Raw genomic sequence first — 15,478 nt, forward strand, 5'->3', positions numbered from 1 at the left:
ATTTGATTGCTATTTGTAAATCTTTATTATTTTGCTGCAAATTCTTTTTTGCTTTTTAAAATACAACTATATAGCAATGCTGATGCCCCCAATTATGTTTTGAGTTCATGCAGTAGTGTTTTAAATGGATGTCTTCTTAAACAAATTATAATTTGAATATTTGAAATGATGAGAAGATGTAATGAAACATCAATAGATTTAATACCTAGTGTTTCTAGTACCAGTTCCTTCTACATATACCTCCAGTTTTACTTACCTTTTCAATTCATAGTTGTGGATAGTAGTAGTATGTGAACAGGTGATTACAAACTAATGACATAAATCTGTTTTTGCCATATTAATATCCAAACATGTTTAATTTCTAACCTCTAGATTGGCACTGCTACTGCCATGAAGACAGTTTTCCTTTTAGTAATAACACAATTACAGGCACTATCCATGATTTCAGAGTACTCTGTAACCAGATATAAACAGCACTGTTTTCAACACTGTGGGAGAGTATTGATTCCAAGGAGAGAGGGTAAATTGCATATATAAATAACTGTAATACAAAGTAAAATGTATATGCTACAAGACGAAATCATAATACGAGTTCAGAGGATAGCAGGCTCATTCAATGGCAGAGTTGCAAAGACAACCTACTGGAGAAATAGGGCCCTAAAAGTTTGATAGGATTTTAACGGGTAGGAAATGTGGCAAGAGAGGGACTTAAGCAGAGTTAAAAGACATGTTTTCTAGGGAGGGAGGGTGACTGCTGATTTTTACATAAAATCATGTAATCAGTTAGTAAAGTCATTTGTAGTAGAAATCTTCTGTAAGATTTCTTACAGAAATCTATCGAAAATCTACTAAAATCCATTGAAAAATTCATTCCAGTTAAAGCTGTGTTTGTAAACTTATAACTCATTAAATTCAGTTTTAGTTATATACTTATAAATATGAATAGTATTAGAATAAGATGTTAATAATCAGTGTATAATCACAGTAATAATGCTTGCATTTTATTTAATTTTCAGATTTTGAAATTATGTTTTACTCATAAATGTTTGCTATTACTCCTCAGGTGGAATGTTTCTGGCCACAGGAAGCACAGATCATATTATCCGGGTTTATTTTTTTGGATCAGGTCAGCCAGAGAAAATATCAGAATTGGAGTTCCATACTGTAAGTATGGGTGAAAAGAATGAAATTGGAAAAATTTAAATGAGTCTAATAGTTTATATTCAGGGTTCTCTTTTTATCTGCTTATATGTAGGACAAAGTTGACAGTATCCAGTTTTCCAACACTAGCAACAGGTAAAATAAATATTTTTGTTTGTAAATGTAATTCCAATTTAAAATTTTCAAATAAAGACATTTCTTGTAGTCAGGTTTTAATTAGAATTATATGTAAACTAGGTACCTAAAATAAAGGTCTTGACCAGTTATACTAAAAAAGGGACTATAGCCTGAGAACGTTTTTGTTTGTATTAATGTTAGTTTATTTGGCCACTTTTAAAAATAGGGACTTTATCCACCCTTTATATTTTCTGTACATGTCAAAGTGTAGGGAAACTTTTAGTAGAGTTTTGAAATATATCAAAATGTAATATTTGAAGCAGAACTATTTATTGGTGATAAGCTTAAATGATGTTGTATAAATTTTCCCAGGTTCTTATTTTATAAAGAAAGAAAGCTTTAAGTACCTTGAGTAAAAGAACTTAAGTTCTTTAATATTGAAAAGAAAATATTTCTCCTTTGGAAATTCTATTCGTAATGTAGTAAATAGTGGCCTTCAATCACTGTCGACTGTTATTTTGAGACCTAGCCACCTAGACAAACAACTTAGAATGTATGTGTATAAAATGTTAAAAGCCTATAAAGTTGCAGAAGTTCTTAGTTTTACAGAGACTATCTGACAGAATAATCTCTATTGTATTAGAATGCTGTGTTAAGTAAAGATGAATTCTCTCTTAGTATTTTGAAAAACATCTCTGGGAAAACACATTTTGCTTAAGTACATGTGGTTTTTTGGGGGGTTGGGCTTCCTTTAATACAGGTTTGTAAGTGGGAGTCGTGATGGGACAGCACGTATTTGGCAATTTAAACGAAGAGAATGGAAGAGCATTTTGTTGGATATGGCTACTCGTCCAGCAGGGTAAGAGATCAAATTTGAAATATTACAATGATAAAGGTAGAGCATTTAAAGTATGCTATATGTGACTCTCAGCCTATAAGTTGTATGTCATAATCCATGTTAAAATTATTACTTTTCTATAATAATTAGTGCTGTTGGAGATGAGGATATTTACGAGATTATTTTTTACCAAAAACATGAGATCTGCATTAATGACTTTTTTCAGATGAGTTTCTTTTTTTTTTCAGATGAGTTTCTTAAGGAGATGATAGTACTCTAAGGATACTTAAAAGTTTGCTAAAACTTCAGAAAGTGGGACATACGATATTGTTCATCTGTCAAAAGAGCAATGATATAGTATGTCACATAGGGATGTTACGGTGTATCTAATGGTTTTCTCTAGCCATGAGAAATTATATTTCACCTTATAACTGTTACTTTGGTTTTAGTATTTAATAAGTTAACTCTATTTGTATTTTTGTGTAGTAGTCTCACATGGGTGGGAGAGCAAAGCAGTTAGCAGGGCATAACAGCCACAATAAAAGATAGAGAGTGAGGAGCCTGGCACAGAACTCTTGGATCCAGATGGAGTTAATTGATAACATGCACAAGATCATCTATTACTAAGGGCTTAGGAGTGCTGAAATCCTGGATTTGCTGACTCAGTGAAGTGATTTTTGCCTTCATTCATTGTTGATTCAGTCTATTCTTAATTCCTGTTAAGTGATAGTTATCCATGTAATTAATATAAATGTGAATTATAAGAAAACACATTTAGGTTTTTGCCATACTAGGATTTTAGTAAATAATAATAGTGTAAACAAATCCTGCCTCCATCACTTTTCAGCCAAAACCTTCAAGGAATAGAAGATAAAATCACAAAAATGAAAGTAACTATGGTAGCTTGGGATCGACATGACAATACAGTTATAACTGCAGTTAATAACATGACTTTGAAAGTTTGGAACTCTTACACCGGTCAACTAATTCATGTCCTGATGGTGAGAAAAAAAGATTCATTTTTATTTGATAAAATGAAACTAATTATAGGATGGACTCTTTTCATTGAGAAATAAAATCTTTTATAAAAAGTTAGCTAAGAAATCTTGCTAGAGGGATAATAGGTCTTTGTGGGAGATTAGAAATAATTTTAAAATGTAGTTAAACTGGTTTGGCTTGGAAATCTAGATCCTTGCTATTACTTAGTATGTAGGGCTGTATCAGTATATTCTTAGGTTTCACCAAATGATAGTGAAGCCTTGCTTGGTGGTATTAGCTCAGCTTCATTATATGTTGATAAATTTGAAAATTTTTGCCACTTTAATAATTCTTAGAGTTCAAATTCTACAAATAGTCCCATACTGATTTTTGATTGAATTTCCATTTTTTGAATTTGTAATTCTGTGCCACTTTAAAAATATTTCAGGGTCATGAAGATGAGGTATTTGTCCTTGAGCCACACCCATTCGATCCGAGAGTTCTCTTTTCTGCTGGTCATGATGGAAACGTGATAGTGTGGGATCTGGCAAGAGGTGTCAAAATTCGATCTTATTTCAATATGGTAATTATCAGCCTCTTCATTTTATAGCTGTTAAAGATTTGGGGACCACTTGCAGGTACTCTGCATATCACAAAGGAAATCCATTTAAGAGTTTGTTTAGACACTATTTTGCCTTTAAGTTTCAAAAAGAGTTCTGTATTATACACTTAATTTAGATATTAAAATTAAAAGAAAATTGCATACTACAATTCAATTATACTGGCGATAACTAATTTGGTTTTTAAAATAGTTTTAACAGTGGTACTTGAGAAACTCACAAGTATGAAGATACAACATAGATAAAAAAAATTTTGGAAAACCATGTTAAAGAAATCCTAGATATTATATTGCATTATTATACTTCAGAAGTCCTCTTGTATAACAATTTGATTCCAGTACACCCGTTTTGTTTTTTAAAGTTTTATTTATTTAAGTAATCTCTGCACCCATGTGGGTCTCAAACTTAGGACCCTGAGATCAAGAGTCTCCTTCCAGCTGAGCCAGCTAGTTGCCCCCATTTTCATGCCATTTTAAAATTAAAGGCATTCTTGTCCTTTTTCAAATTATAGTATGTTAGATATTTATAGTGTGTAAGCCTTTTCCCCTCTACATTTTGCTTCTTATGCAGATATTTAGTATATTTTGTTAAATATGGAATTGTACTGGTTTAATATCACATACAGTTTACTGTGCAGTGTTACCATGTTTCTGTAACTACTGTATGAAGTATAAGGTTTTCCTCAAATACTGCTGTTTATTCAGTCACCTATTTTTTAATCTATTTCCTATATATCAGGGATACCTTTCAACAAAATAAAAGAAGAAAAACTTGTATTTCTATTTCAGCATCTTTAGTTTTTCTTAAAAATCCACTACAGAAAACACTACTAATGAATTATGAAGCATGACAATTAAGTGTTTGTATAGTCAGTTATTTTGCAAAAGAAAAATTTTAGAGTGTCATTTGTGAAATACAGTGGTTTGTGAAAAAATTTCATGAAAGTGATACTATATTTGGTGATAATCGTAATAAAGTTACTTCTATGTAGTAAGAAGTAATTACTAAGATCAGTTAGAGGGAGGAGTAAGAAGAATTTTCATTAGTGAGGGAATTAAGTTGGCTGTCTCTATGGATATCTTAGTGTATATAAGGTAAAAAAAAAATTTGTCAAACTCTTATTTTTTAAAAAAGATTTAATTATTTGGAGCACAATTTTTAGTGACAGATGGATTTCCTTAGTGATATATATATAAGGGAAGATTTTTTAAAAGCAAATACTTAAATATGCTGGTAAAGAATTCTTTCTTTTTCTATCCTTGTGTTTCTGGTTTGCTCCTTGGGACATCTCTGTTAAAAAAAATTATTAGTTTGTCTTTATAACTTCAAAAGAAAACATTTTGTGGCCTATACATATATTAGTGACTTTTTTTAAAAGTAATTTCATATTTTTAAAAGGCATTGGTGTGTTAGTAGAGTGGAGGTAAAATTTTCTCTCATACTTGAATACTGCTTTCACCTTTAAGCTACAAAGGTGAATTTTTCCTTATCAGGTAAGTTGATCACACTAATATTCTACCTTATATTATAGAAATTGGAATACATTGAGATTGAACTGATTTGCTTTTAGATCATCACAAATTTGTGATATAGCCAGGAATAGAAGTCAGCCATATTACATGTTCTTTGAAATTAGCTAAGGGATTAGTTACATTACTGCCTTAAAAGTTGTTTTAATAAGAGTTTTAGATAAAGGTATATTTTTTTTTTGTTCCAAGAACAAGAGATAGAAAAGCTCTAAAGGGCAGAAGAAACAACTTTATGTAGTAAGTGGAACTGGATGGTATCCATAGAATATTCAGACTGAGAAAGACAAAACACAGACTAAAAAGGACTAAAAATATATCCTGCATTTAAAAAAACAAGAAAATGAACTATACTTTATCTAATTAAAGTAAGGATCTCCTTTTAATTTTTTGTAAGATTTTTAATGACTTCCAAAATACTTCTATGTATTACCTCATTTGGGTCTCATGAAAACTTTGTAATATAATCAGGGTAGATTTTATTATTACTGGTTTTATGAATGGAGAAACTGTACAGAGATGAATTGCTTTGCCCAGGTTTACCTAGGTCACACAGCTGTTACAGGGGACTTGGGATTTAAAACCCATATTTTTTTGTCTGTTGTTACTGAGTTCTTAATGCTAACTCTAGTTAATGGTTGGCCATTTTCTAGCTAACTTCAGATCTACCTAGTTAGTGATATGTTACCAGGAGAAAATGTCTTCATAATGGTATTAATTCTGAGTAGATCTTTTGAGATCTTAAATTTAGCTTGATGATTTTTTTTCTGTCTCTAATTTATAAGTTATCTAAGTGCCCTACTTTTTGCTCTTTGCTTTTTTTGTTCATTTTGTTGTTTGTTTTATCTATGGACAGATGGAAGATAAAGCATCCAGCACTGCTGTTAAGAAAATAAAAACAGTTGGAGTGGGTAGTAGAAGCTTAAGTTCACTGTCCACTCTAGTGAATGTTGAATTTTGGTTATAGTAGTTAAAACTCTTTGGCTCTGTGTAGCAAACAAGTAATTTTTTGAGTTACTAAAATACCATAAAAGTTGAAGAAGTACAAATTCAAACCCTGATGTTAAATTGTACTAGTAATCATAACTTCAACTTAGTAAATATTTTTTGAAGTTCTGTAGAGGGACTAGTTATAGTTTGTTGGAAGATTTAAGGATGAATAACTCTAGTGGAATACTCCCTGTTTAGACTAGAAATGGTAAAAGTTTAGATGAAGTATTGTTAAGACTAAGTAATAATATTTCAGGAGTTTTAAAATCAAAGCTTATAACATGAATAAATGAATTCCCCATTAATCAGCCAGAAAGTAAGGCTTTTAACAAAATTTGATATATAAGTCCTCTGAAATACAGGTTATCAAGTATATTTTGAGAATATTGCTTTACTATCAGTTTTTCTTTTTATAATAATTAGATTTCCCACTTGAAATTCATAATACCTTTGCAAGAAGTAAGAAAATCCTGTAACAAATAATTATTTTGTTACTCAGCATATTACTGTTCTTTTCTTACCATTTACAAAAATTAAATGAAATTTTAGAAATTTTCAAGAATTCTGTATCATCGAAAAGCCTTTCACAGGTGGTGAAAAGTTAAATTTTGTAAGTGCCCTTGTTTGATATACAGTAATTTTTAAATGAATTTTAATAAACTATTGGTAAATTTATTAAATATATATCATTTAAAACATGATACATTTATATATTAATATTGCACTGATATTCATCATTCTGGTAAATATTCAAATTCTTTTTTTCCTGTATCAGATCTTGACTTATACTTTAAAAAATATGACACTTTATTTTAGGACCACCTAAATTTGTAAACAAGGTTTGCGATTAAGAATTGCGATAAAGATTTAATTCCTTGTTTGCTTATAATAACCTTCTAATTTATATCACTTCAAAATCAAAATAGATTCTCACCTTGCTAGTAATATTGTCTAGAGAAAGTTATGGAGTTATTTTGCTTATCTTTACTGCTAGATTTCCTCTTAATAGAGGATCTGAATGATAAAAGCAGTTGGGGGGGTAGGTGTTGGGTTTGCTTTTGTTACATACAAGAAGTATTTGACAAGTAAGATGATATAACACAGTATAAAGTGGAATAGACAATATATGTTCCTTGCACACTCCTCACCATTGTTTCATCTTTAAAAATAAAATAATCTGAAAATAAACTTTTCATAGCATTTGCTGGAAATGTATATAAGGTAAAACCTTGAGCCTTTCTTCTTCTTCTTCTTCTTCTTCTTCTTCTTTTGATAAACCAGAGAATGAAACTAAAGAGAATATTGTAGAGAAGATAATGGTAAGACAGTTCTATTATTTTTTAAAACACATATAAATTCCAGCCCTTAAGCTTTACTTATCAACATTCCTCTAAAAATGATGTCAGTTATTCATGTTATAGCTGAACAGTCTTTATATAACTTAAATATTTAAGATAAAAGTATATTTAGGTATTTTGTTGAAGGTAGATAGTATATATTAAGTATATTCCAAAGTATCCAGATACAGTTTAGCAAGCCTAGTACAGCTTTGAGAGTTGTTCTAAACTCTAGTTTAAAGGCTCTGAAACTTCAGTTAAATGTTAAAAGGCAGATAAATTATTCCCAGAAATAACTTGAAAATGTATGCAAACTCTCTGAACTGAATTTGAAGGATTTTGTAATATTCCAGTTCCCTGAAAGAGGTAGGCAAGTTTGGGAGTTTAAATATAAATGTAAATGTTTTTAAATACAAAGTTGTTTTATAGCCCATTTTCCCTTAAAGCATGGGATGGCTAAGTTTTAACTATAGGTTTAAATGAATAATAATTTGAAAAGAAACTTACAAATTTCTTAGTTACTAGGCCATTTGATTATTAGATAGTAAGTAAAGAATGTTTGGAATAGGATTTATAGACCCCACATTATTTGCTTTCCTCGTGTCTGGCGCTTTTGCTTTTGGTTTATCTTTCCTGTTCCCTTTTTTTTCTCTGTATCTATTATTCTAGCTGTGTTTATGATTCCCTCTCTTTCCATATCTTTCTGTATCTGTCATGTTACTCAAAGCTGTAGTTTGTTGCCTCTTGTCTGGTTTTGATTTTAATTGAAGAGTACAATGTCTCCTTCTAGAAAGAAATTTTACAGAATTTGAGTTTTGCTTTACTTTTGTTGTTTCATGAGTAAATTCCAAATAACAATTTTTATTTATTAAAATTGTCCTTATTTTTATAATTAACCTTTCTTTCACTTGAGATTTGTTAAAAATGTTCCAGTGTCCACTAATCCAGAACAATATATTTCTCCTTGCAACGTTCCAAACAAGCAGAGGCTGCCAATCCACCACTCAGAATTTTTGCACATGCATACTTCTGACAATATGTTCTCAGTGTGACCTCTAATTTAGTTTTAGGCAATTGTAGCTGCGTATATCTAGGAAAGGCAGAAAGAGAAGCTCAAAATAAGTAATCTCATATCGTGTTCTCTTGTGAATCCAGATTTCAAGATAAATCTTTCTCTCTTTCTCTTCCTCTCTCTCTCCTTCCTTGTTTTGCTTTCATCCTTCCATCTCTTTCATTCCCTATATCTCATCATCTAACAAGATGCTATATATCTGCTCTCTATGTTAAAAGGATTTTTTTGATGCTTCCCATCCTCGTTTCAGCCTCTCTTGGTAAGGAATTACTTTCAGTCTTCTGAGTATGAACTCTAGTTACTATGACTTTCTTTCAGGTTTCTGGGGGTTCTTTAGATTCTGTCTCTTTCTTTCCTTCGATATCAAAAACATATCTTAAAATTTCCTGCCATGAATGTGAGTTTGTCTCTGTATCTTTTAATCCTGTATTATATTTAGTGAATTACTTTATGTAGTTCTTCGACATGGTCTGTGAGTTACAAGGGTGTTTGAGATTTGATAGTTAAATAGGGAAGTTTGTACAATTATGCAGAATGTGAACATACAGGTGAAAGACAGTTCAGTTACAAATATTTGACTGTTTTGTGCATAAGGACAAACGTGGGGACCACAAGAAAGAGAAGTGTTCCTTGTTGTTAGCCAGCAATGATAGCATGGCATATGAGAAAGGCTAATTGCTGTATCTGAAGATAGAGGGATCCCTTCAGGGTAGATGGTCAGAATAAGTTTTGTTGAGGAGGAAGAACTAAAATTGTGTCTTGAAAAATAAAAAATTGAGTTAGTAAGAAAGATACTTAATTTTATAAGTATGAGGAATATTATAAATAAGGAAGTAAGAAATGTTAAGACGTGCATAGAGTAACTTAGAATGTTTGGAATAGTTTTTGAAAAGTGGGTAATTAGATGAAAAGCATAAGTTGAGGAGGATTGTTATTGGCCTTATGTTATCTTGTTAGTGTAAAGAATAGTTAACATAGTGGGATTTTTGGTAAATTATATTTATATTTTAGAAACAAGGGAGTAAGTTTAATTGCCAGCAGTAGTATTTCAGGTACAAAGTTGAGTAAGTTGGGGAATAACTACTTTTATCAGTGAAATCACAATCCTACCTAGGGTGGTAGGAGATTTGTGAAAGAAAAATACGTGTGTTTGACTTGGTATTTTGTGACTGATAGAAGGATTAGGGCTGGATTATGACCGAAGATTTAATAATTGAAATTAAACTGATTAAATTAATGTGTGGAGAGTGTTGTATTAAAAAATATTGATGGAAATATGAATGATACAGAGGAAAACTGATTTTTTTTAGTTTGTCTTTATGTGTTTATTGTGATGTAGTGTTGGACGACCTGTATGGAAATAGCCAGGCAACACTTGGAGACAGAATACTTAGAGGAGCAAGGAATGAAGGGAGATGTTGAAGTCTTCCAGGTAGAATGCTGTTTACCTCATGAAGAAAGAGCAGTGTGGAGGGCTTAAAACTAAACTTTCAGAAGTAGTCATATTTAGCAAATGGAGACAGGAAGAAAATCTCTAGAGAATATATTAGAAAGGTACCATGCTAGTACCATGTCAGGGGACAAAGAATGAGAATAGATTACAAGTAGGATTGATTAGTAATGTTGCAGCCCTCAGTGAAATTAAAATACAGTTAAACAGAATGTGGTTAAATTCGAAGATGAGTTACTTATTTTGATAATAAAATGTTCTTTTGATGAAAATTAGAGTTGATTCTTCAGAACCACTTTTATGTATCTGTTGGTTCTATCAAGCCAGCAGTTTCCTTTTTTACACAAATTTACTTATCTTGGCACTACTTAAATAGCTATCTTTAATTCATATGTAATAATGTTAATTATAAATTAAAGCATCTTCAGTATTAAAGGAAACATTCATTTACTAATGGCCTTTTTAAAGTAATTTGATGACACCCAGACTATTAGAATGTGGATAACTTCCCATAAGATACATTTTTTATTTTAGTGTAACTATCAGAATGATTAGAAAGTAGCAAAAACTTATTTTAATCATATGTGTGACAGTGTCTGTCTTCAGTTATCCAGTGTACTTTCCCTTTTTTTTAAAGATTTTATTTATTTACTTGACAGACAGAGATCACAAGTAGGCAGAGAGGCAGACAGAGAGAGAGGAAGGGAAGCTGGCTCACTGCTTCACAGAGAGCCCGATGTAGGGCTTTATCCCAGGACCCTGGGATCATGACCTGAGCCGAAGGCAGAGGCTTTAACCCACTGAGCCACCCATCTAGTATACTTTAAGTTTATTTCTCCCCAGGTAGATAAACTTTTAAAAGTTCTTTATACATAAGGATTTTATAAGGGTATTTCTTAGCATAAATTCCATTTCCCAGCTATTTTATTCTTGGGATATGAGTCTATATCACAGAATTGTTAGGGTACTTAAAAGATTAATAATTTTGGGCACTTGGGTGGCTTAGTCGATTAAGTATCTACCTTCACCTTAGGTCATGATCTCAGGTTCCTGGGATATGGAGTTCCTTACCCAGCTCTCTGCTCAGCAGAGCTGAGCTCCCTCTCCCTCTTTGCGCTCACTCAAAAAAATAAAATCTTAAAAAAATATATTCATAATTTTCAATTTCTAGGTAAGATGCTCCCTTCTAAATGGTGGGTTTTGGTTTTTTGTTTGTTTGTTTTAAGATTTTTATTTATGTAGAGAGAGTTCATGTGTGTTTGCTAGCCAGGAGAGGGGCAGAGAGAGAGGGAGAATCTCAGACAGACTCCCTCCTGAGTACAGAGCTGTAGGTGGGGCTCAGTATCACAACCCTGAGACCAGGACCTGAGCCAAAATCAAGAGTTGAATGCCTAACCAATTGTTAACCAACCACCCAGGCGCACCAGTCTCATTCATTTTTAAAAATATACCACTGCCTTCAACTCAGGTCATGGTGCCAGGGTTCTGGGATCAGGCCCTGCATTGGGCTCCCTGCTCAGCGGGGAGTCTGCTTCTCCCTTTCCCCCTCCACCCTCCTCCCTGGGTTGTGCTCGCTCTCCCTCAAATAAATAAAATCTTTAAAAAGAAAAAGAAAAATGAGACCAAAAAATTGACCTTGGTTATAGACATGGAATAATTCCTTAATAGGATGATTCTGGTTAAGATAGTCCATCTTCCTGATTTGTGTTGAGTCTCTCTAGGACAACATACTTCTCATATTCACCTGTATGTATGATCCTCATGATATAATTTAGAACCTGTCATTTTAGTCTGTATTCTAGTACTTCTAGCATGTCTCATTTCCAGATTTGTCTAATTCTTCCAAAAAGTCTTGCTTTGAGTGTCAGATGTTAGAATTTTAGGACTAGGTACGACTCTCGTGATTGTTTAAATTATCTTTGTCATTTCACAGAGAGATTAGGTGATTTGCCCATTACCAGAGAAGTCTCTTGGATCAAAAGCCTCATTTAATTATTCATCTTTAAGTATTCATCTTTCTGCTTCTCAAAAATTACATTAGCAGTTGTGGATAGTATTCAGCCTTGAAAAAGGTGCTAGCCTACTTCATTAAATAGGACATCTTCAAAGCTTTTTTTGTATTTTTTCAAATTCATTATAAATCTCTAAATTAATAAGATTGTACTACTCATTTCTTGGAAATATTTCTAGAATTCTTTAGTCAGTATGAGACTTTCCTACAGAGTAATTATTATTTTAACTTGTCTAATCCTTTCATCTCTTGCTTTAAAAACAAAATAACTTTATGTCATTATTGCTGAATAAATTTTTTATCTTAACCTCTATTCTCTTTGAAATTTTTGCATTTATTGGTAAATACCACAGCCTGGATTTTCTCAGCTTTCCTTATTGTGATTTAATATGTATGAATTTTATTGTGTGGTCTGTATTTACATATTCCCAAATGTTTAAGTATGCTTGATTTTATGAGAGGTAATTCATCTAAAATTCACTTGGACAATTAGTCATTATTATTCCTTTCTTTCTGTTTAATTTTCTACAGCATACATTAAATACTGGCATCAGTTGTATACAATATTAAATTTTATGTTGACTTATTCTTGGGTTAAGCAGTACATTAAATTTTATCATAGGCCCATATAATTCCAGTATGGATAGAGAAGATATTTCACCCTTTTGGTTTTGTTTGTTTGTTTCCATTTCATTTATTTATTTGGGAGAGTGAGAGAGAGAGAGCCAAAGGAGCCAGGGGGAGAGATCTAGAGAGAGAGGGACAAGCAGACTTCATGCTGAGGGCTGAGCCAGACACATGGCTTGATCTCAGGACCCTGAGATCATGACCTGGAGCCGAAACCAAGAGTCAGACACTTAACTGACCAAACCACCCAGGCCCCCCTTAATCCTTTGGGTTTTTTAATATAAGCTGCATTGTTTTTTAGTTATACATGAATAATAGTGCCTTCATGATTAAATTTTTTTTCTTTGGGAATTCTATATACTTTAAGCCTGATTTAAGAAAATGAAATCATTTTCAGAGAGAAGTACTTAACTTTTTTTGTTTGGCTTATCTTAATCGCAGCATAATTATAAAAATGGTTACAGTATATTTAGTTATATAGGGAAAATAAAATATTTTCCTCCTTTGTATTAGCTGGAAAGCCTAGTCTACATTTTATGGTTATGTGCTTATTATTGGAGGAACCATTACTAAAGATAAATTTGACGTTTTAATTAATTAGATTATGGACAGCTTTTCTGATTGATTCATAAGTAGACTCTTTTAATGCCTCCTTAATGAATAATGGTTAAGCCAAATAGTGTGCTTTTACTTTTTTCTGATGTTGTGGAAATAAACTTTTATTTGTTTACATAAAAGTCCCTTTGAAGTTATACAGATGCCTTATACCAAGAAAGTTGATACTGCCCAGCCATATTCATGTCATGTATTATATAGGAAACCCAATGATCTTCAATAAGATTGATATTTTTTCTTTGCCTTTTTAGAGTTTTGTAAGTTCCACATCTCCAAAGTATTCTTTTACAGATCTTCTAACTGTAAACTTGGCAACGTTGGTAGGTAGCATAGAAATAGGATTGATTGATCCTTATACAGCCCACCTCACCAAAAAAAAATTTAAAAAAGGAAAATATACAGAGCAAGGTTGCCTAAACATCATGTGAAGGATACCATGCTTGTGAACGTATATCAAATATCCTTTGCCGTTGCTGTGTCAGACTTCTTTTTTTAAAGATTTATTTATTTATTTATTTGACAGAGAGAGAGAGAGAGACAGAGATCACAAGTAGGCAGGCGAGGGGGGGCTCGGGGGGGAATGGGAAGCAGGCTTTCTGCTGATCAGAGAGCCGGATGTGGGGCTCGATCCCAGGACCCTGGGATTATGACCTGAGCTGAAGGCAGAGGCTTAACCCACTGATCCACTCAGATACCCCATAGACTTCTTCTAGATCTCTTCCTCTGTTCTGTTGTGTACTTAGAATTGTAAACATAGGCTTATAACAATAGTATTACATTTCTGGAAGCTTTTATTATATTAGAGTAGTTTTAAAGTTGTTGCTTTTTGTTTTTCATCTTTTGTGAAATTTTGATCTGAAATAAATAAAAACAGCACATAACCAAGGAAGTTTGAATTCTTAAGTCTTGAATTTTTTATGTTAAATTCTATCTAGAGATCAAATTTTTTCAAGTGGTTACTTATTTATAACAGTTATTGTAATTTTTTATTTTGCCTAGAAAACATTGAAAAAGAGACCTGAATCCTGACATTTCTGCATTTGTAGTATCTCATTTTTTGCAAATACTAAGATATATGTGTTTACTAATGCTCATATGCTAATTTGGAGAAGTAGTTCTATTCTTTCTCATTTTTTGAATAGTTTTAACATAGACTCAAGGAATCAGTTCCCTTTGTCTGCTGTCTTTTCCTCCAACTTTCTTCACAACCAAAAAATGATCCTGTTTCACTTACTATTCATTTTCTTGCTGTATGGTTAATCTTTAGGTATATTAGTCATTAGATAAGTTTATTGATTTTCTTTCATATGATTAATTTTAAGGAGAGTTATTTCTTTTCCATTATTATCACTATACAAAATACATTAATAAACACCAGTGCACTCTTTCCTTCTTTTCAGCAAGCTCTAAAGAGAAACTAGTTTTCTTTTTGAGTCAGTTTGTGGTACTATATTAACTTCTTGGGCAGAACCCTTTCTTTTAGAGTGATAGTTTCTCTTTTGACCAAAATGCAAACTTTCTTTGAGAAATCAACTATTCTTGTAAATTTTAATTTCACTTCCATATATGGTGAACTGCACATCCATTCCTACGCTATATTTTTAACACTAAAGAAAGAAAATTACCACTTCTCTCTTTTCTAAGCATTTCCTGAAATATTGGGATATTGCTAGTAAAATTCAGTTGTTCTAGATCAGTGGATACCGGAACAGAGAGGAGGTATTTCTTACCTGATAATGTGTGTGCGTTCCGATTCTGCTAATCCAGAAATCCAATCGCATTTGTTGAAAATCATCCTTAGTTGTTATTTGTTAGGGAGGTCAACTCCCTATTTTAGTTGTTTTCTGAAATTCAGTCCCTAGATGTGCTTTAGATAGGTTAGAACTTTTACCTCTTTCAGAACACTGCTAAAGAAGTTTCAACTGGAACATAGTCTGAAGAAGCACTGAGAGCAAAAAAAATTCAGAGTGGTGATTGGCCACCTCTGTTTGATTGACAGGTTGCAGGGAGAAACCCATTCGTTCTGGATTAATGGAACTGGAAAACAGAAAACAATTATCAGGTAAAAAAAACCTTTTCTTTAACCTTTGAAATTCACCATTTAAAAGAGGAGTCAGACCATCAAGGGAATTTATT

At 32.2% G+C, this 15,478-nt stretch overlaps 1 protein-coding gene and 1 long non-coding RNA gene across 6 annotated transcripts in view; one reads left to right on the forward strand and one right to left on the reverse strand.

Annotated features, from left to right (window-relative positions):
- PHIP (PHIP subunit of CUL4-Ring ligase complex) overlaps positions 1-15,478 on the forward strand; it is a 126,247-nt gene that overhangs the window by 50,686 nt on the left and 60,083 nt on the right. For all 3 annotated transcript variants that reach the window (XM_082729626.1, XM_082729627.1, XM_082729628.1), the window contains exons 11-15: positions 1,064-1,164; positions 1,256-1,296; positions 2,039-2,137; positions 2,964-3,117; positions 3,543-3,677. In XM_082729626.1, the coding sequence (XP_082585752.1) occupies positions 1,064-1,164; positions 1,256-1,296; positions 2,039-2,137; positions 2,964-3,117; positions 3,543-3,677 (530 nt within the window). The remainder of the gene's footprint in view (positions 1-1,063; positions 1,165-1,255; positions 1,297-2,038; positions 2,138-2,963; positions 3,118-3,542; positions 3,678-15,478) is intronic.
- The window catches only part of LOC309864298, a 62,211-nt gene that overhangs the window by 30,668 nt on the left and 16,065 nt on the right, over positions 1-15,478 (reverse strand). For 2 of the 3 annotated variants that reach the window (XR_014311443.1, XR_014311444.1), the window contains exon 2: positions 15,073-15,379. The exons of the other annotated variant lie outside the window; for it this stretch is intronic. This is a non-coding gene — a long non-coding RNA (uncharacterized lncRNA). The remainder of the gene's footprint in view (positions 1-15,072; positions 15,380-15,478) is intronic. 3 annotated transcript variants of the gene reach the window in all.

Source organism: Mustela nivalis (genome assembly GCF_964662115.1).
Source record: "Mustela nivalis genome assembly, chromosome: 5".
Classification (NCBI taxonomy): Eukaryota; Metazoa; Chordata; class Mammalia; order Carnivora; family Mustelidae; genus Mustela; species Mustela nivalis.